This window comes from Capsicum annuum, unplaced genomic scaffold (genome assembly GCF_002878395.1).
Source record: "Capsicum annuum cultivar UCD-10X-F1 unplaced genomic scaffold, UCD10Xv1.1 ctg3246, whole genome shotgun sequence".
NCBI lineage: Eukaryota > Viridiplantae > Streptophyta > Magnoliopsida > Solanales > Solanaceae > Capsicum > Capsicum annuum.
In genome coordinates, this window is record NW_025839171.1 from 18,000 (window position 1) to 19,378 (window position 1,379).

A 1,379-nucleotide genomic window follows, 5' to 3' on the forward strand; every position below is an offset into this window, starting at 1 on the left:
TGTTGGCCCACCTAACTCTGTTTAAACCGTCTGATATAAACCCTGGACAGGTGTCCTGCTCGAGATTTATCAATTTCTCCTCATCTGTACGTCCTAACCCATACACCTCCACCCACGCGTCTGTTACGCTTTCCACTTTTACCCATGACCCCACTACCCGTACTGACTGAGGAAACATCACTACTGAACGATCCATACCTACTCCTCCTCCGTACCCCTGCAGCAACTGTAACCGACCATTACTATCATTATTGTTGTTATTATTGAGACGTCTTTGATTACCACCAAAACTCAACCAGATCGGAGCATTTTTTTCTTTCTTTTTAACAAAATGATCCGTCGGAGGGTCGTCCTTCCTTTCAGGACTCTCCGACAATAACGGCAGCGTCACTACCGTTTCACCACCAGACACCGTTTTATCACTAGATTCATTTTCTTCAGGTGAAGCCGCTTTCCTTTTCCTACCAGTACTAGTTCCGCTATTGGATTTCTTGTTAGAACTACTACTATTACCATTTTTATTGTGATCTTTAACGTACCTTCTCTTCCATCGTCCAGTACGTGGAGCCACCTCAGACTTCTGCGGTGGAGTAGTAGAACCCGAAACAGAACCACCGGCTGCCGGCTTCGGTGCAATAGGTCTATACCTTAGCATTATCCTGTCTACCTTTGACATATCGTACGCACCCCCACCCCCCGCTGCATACCTAGCAATACAACACCCGCCTCTCCCATCCATTTCCTCCTCTTCTTCTTCTCAGAGGAGAAGAATGTTTCGTATTTATATATATTTTGATTTTAGTGATTTTAATTGAGAGGTTGAATGAATGCAAAGAGAAACGATGGTATAGGAGGTGAATTTATAAGTGGGAAGAGAGAAGAAAGGACGCGTGTGAGGGTGGTGAATAACACGTGGGAGAAGAGAGGTGAAACAGCGCAGAGAGGTGATTGGTTAAAGAGTATAACGTGGCGCTATGTTAAGGTGAGCCCCACGTGATTGAACCTATAGGATTGAGGGTTTTGGGGTGGGGTCTACGTTATAGTCAATGAGAATGAAGGGAGTGTTATGGTGTGGTATCAAAAGAGGGACACGGAGGTGTATTAGGGTGTGTTGTGGGGGCGTGAGGAGGGTCTTCCTGTAGAAGAACACGTGGTCCAATGGATGTAGAATCAAGTTAGACTCTGTATAACGATTGCACCACGTGGACGGTTGATTCTACTTGCAAAATTGGTGGGTTCAAAGTTCTGATATTTTTGACGAGACCATGGACCAGTGTTTTTTCTTTTTATAATATACTAGTTAATAATAGCCCGTGGAAGACACCGGCCCAACAAATATTTTTAAAAATTATTTTAATTATTTAATTTATATTATTTTT

The 1,379-nt window shown here is 43.4% G+C and overlaps 1 protein-coding gene across 1 annotated transcript; it reads right to left on the reverse strand.

Moving 5' to 3' along the window:
* Window position 1: 1 nt before the first annotated feature.
* Window positions 2–832, reverse strand: LOC107862689 (the record flags this gene model as incomplete). The annotated part of the gene is made up of 1 exon (XM_016708326.2): window positions 2–832. A coding segment is annotated over exon 1 (738 nt), but the record flags the coding sequence as incomplete, so codon positions are not given.
* Between the last annotated feature and the right edge of the window lie 547 nt (window positions 833–1,379).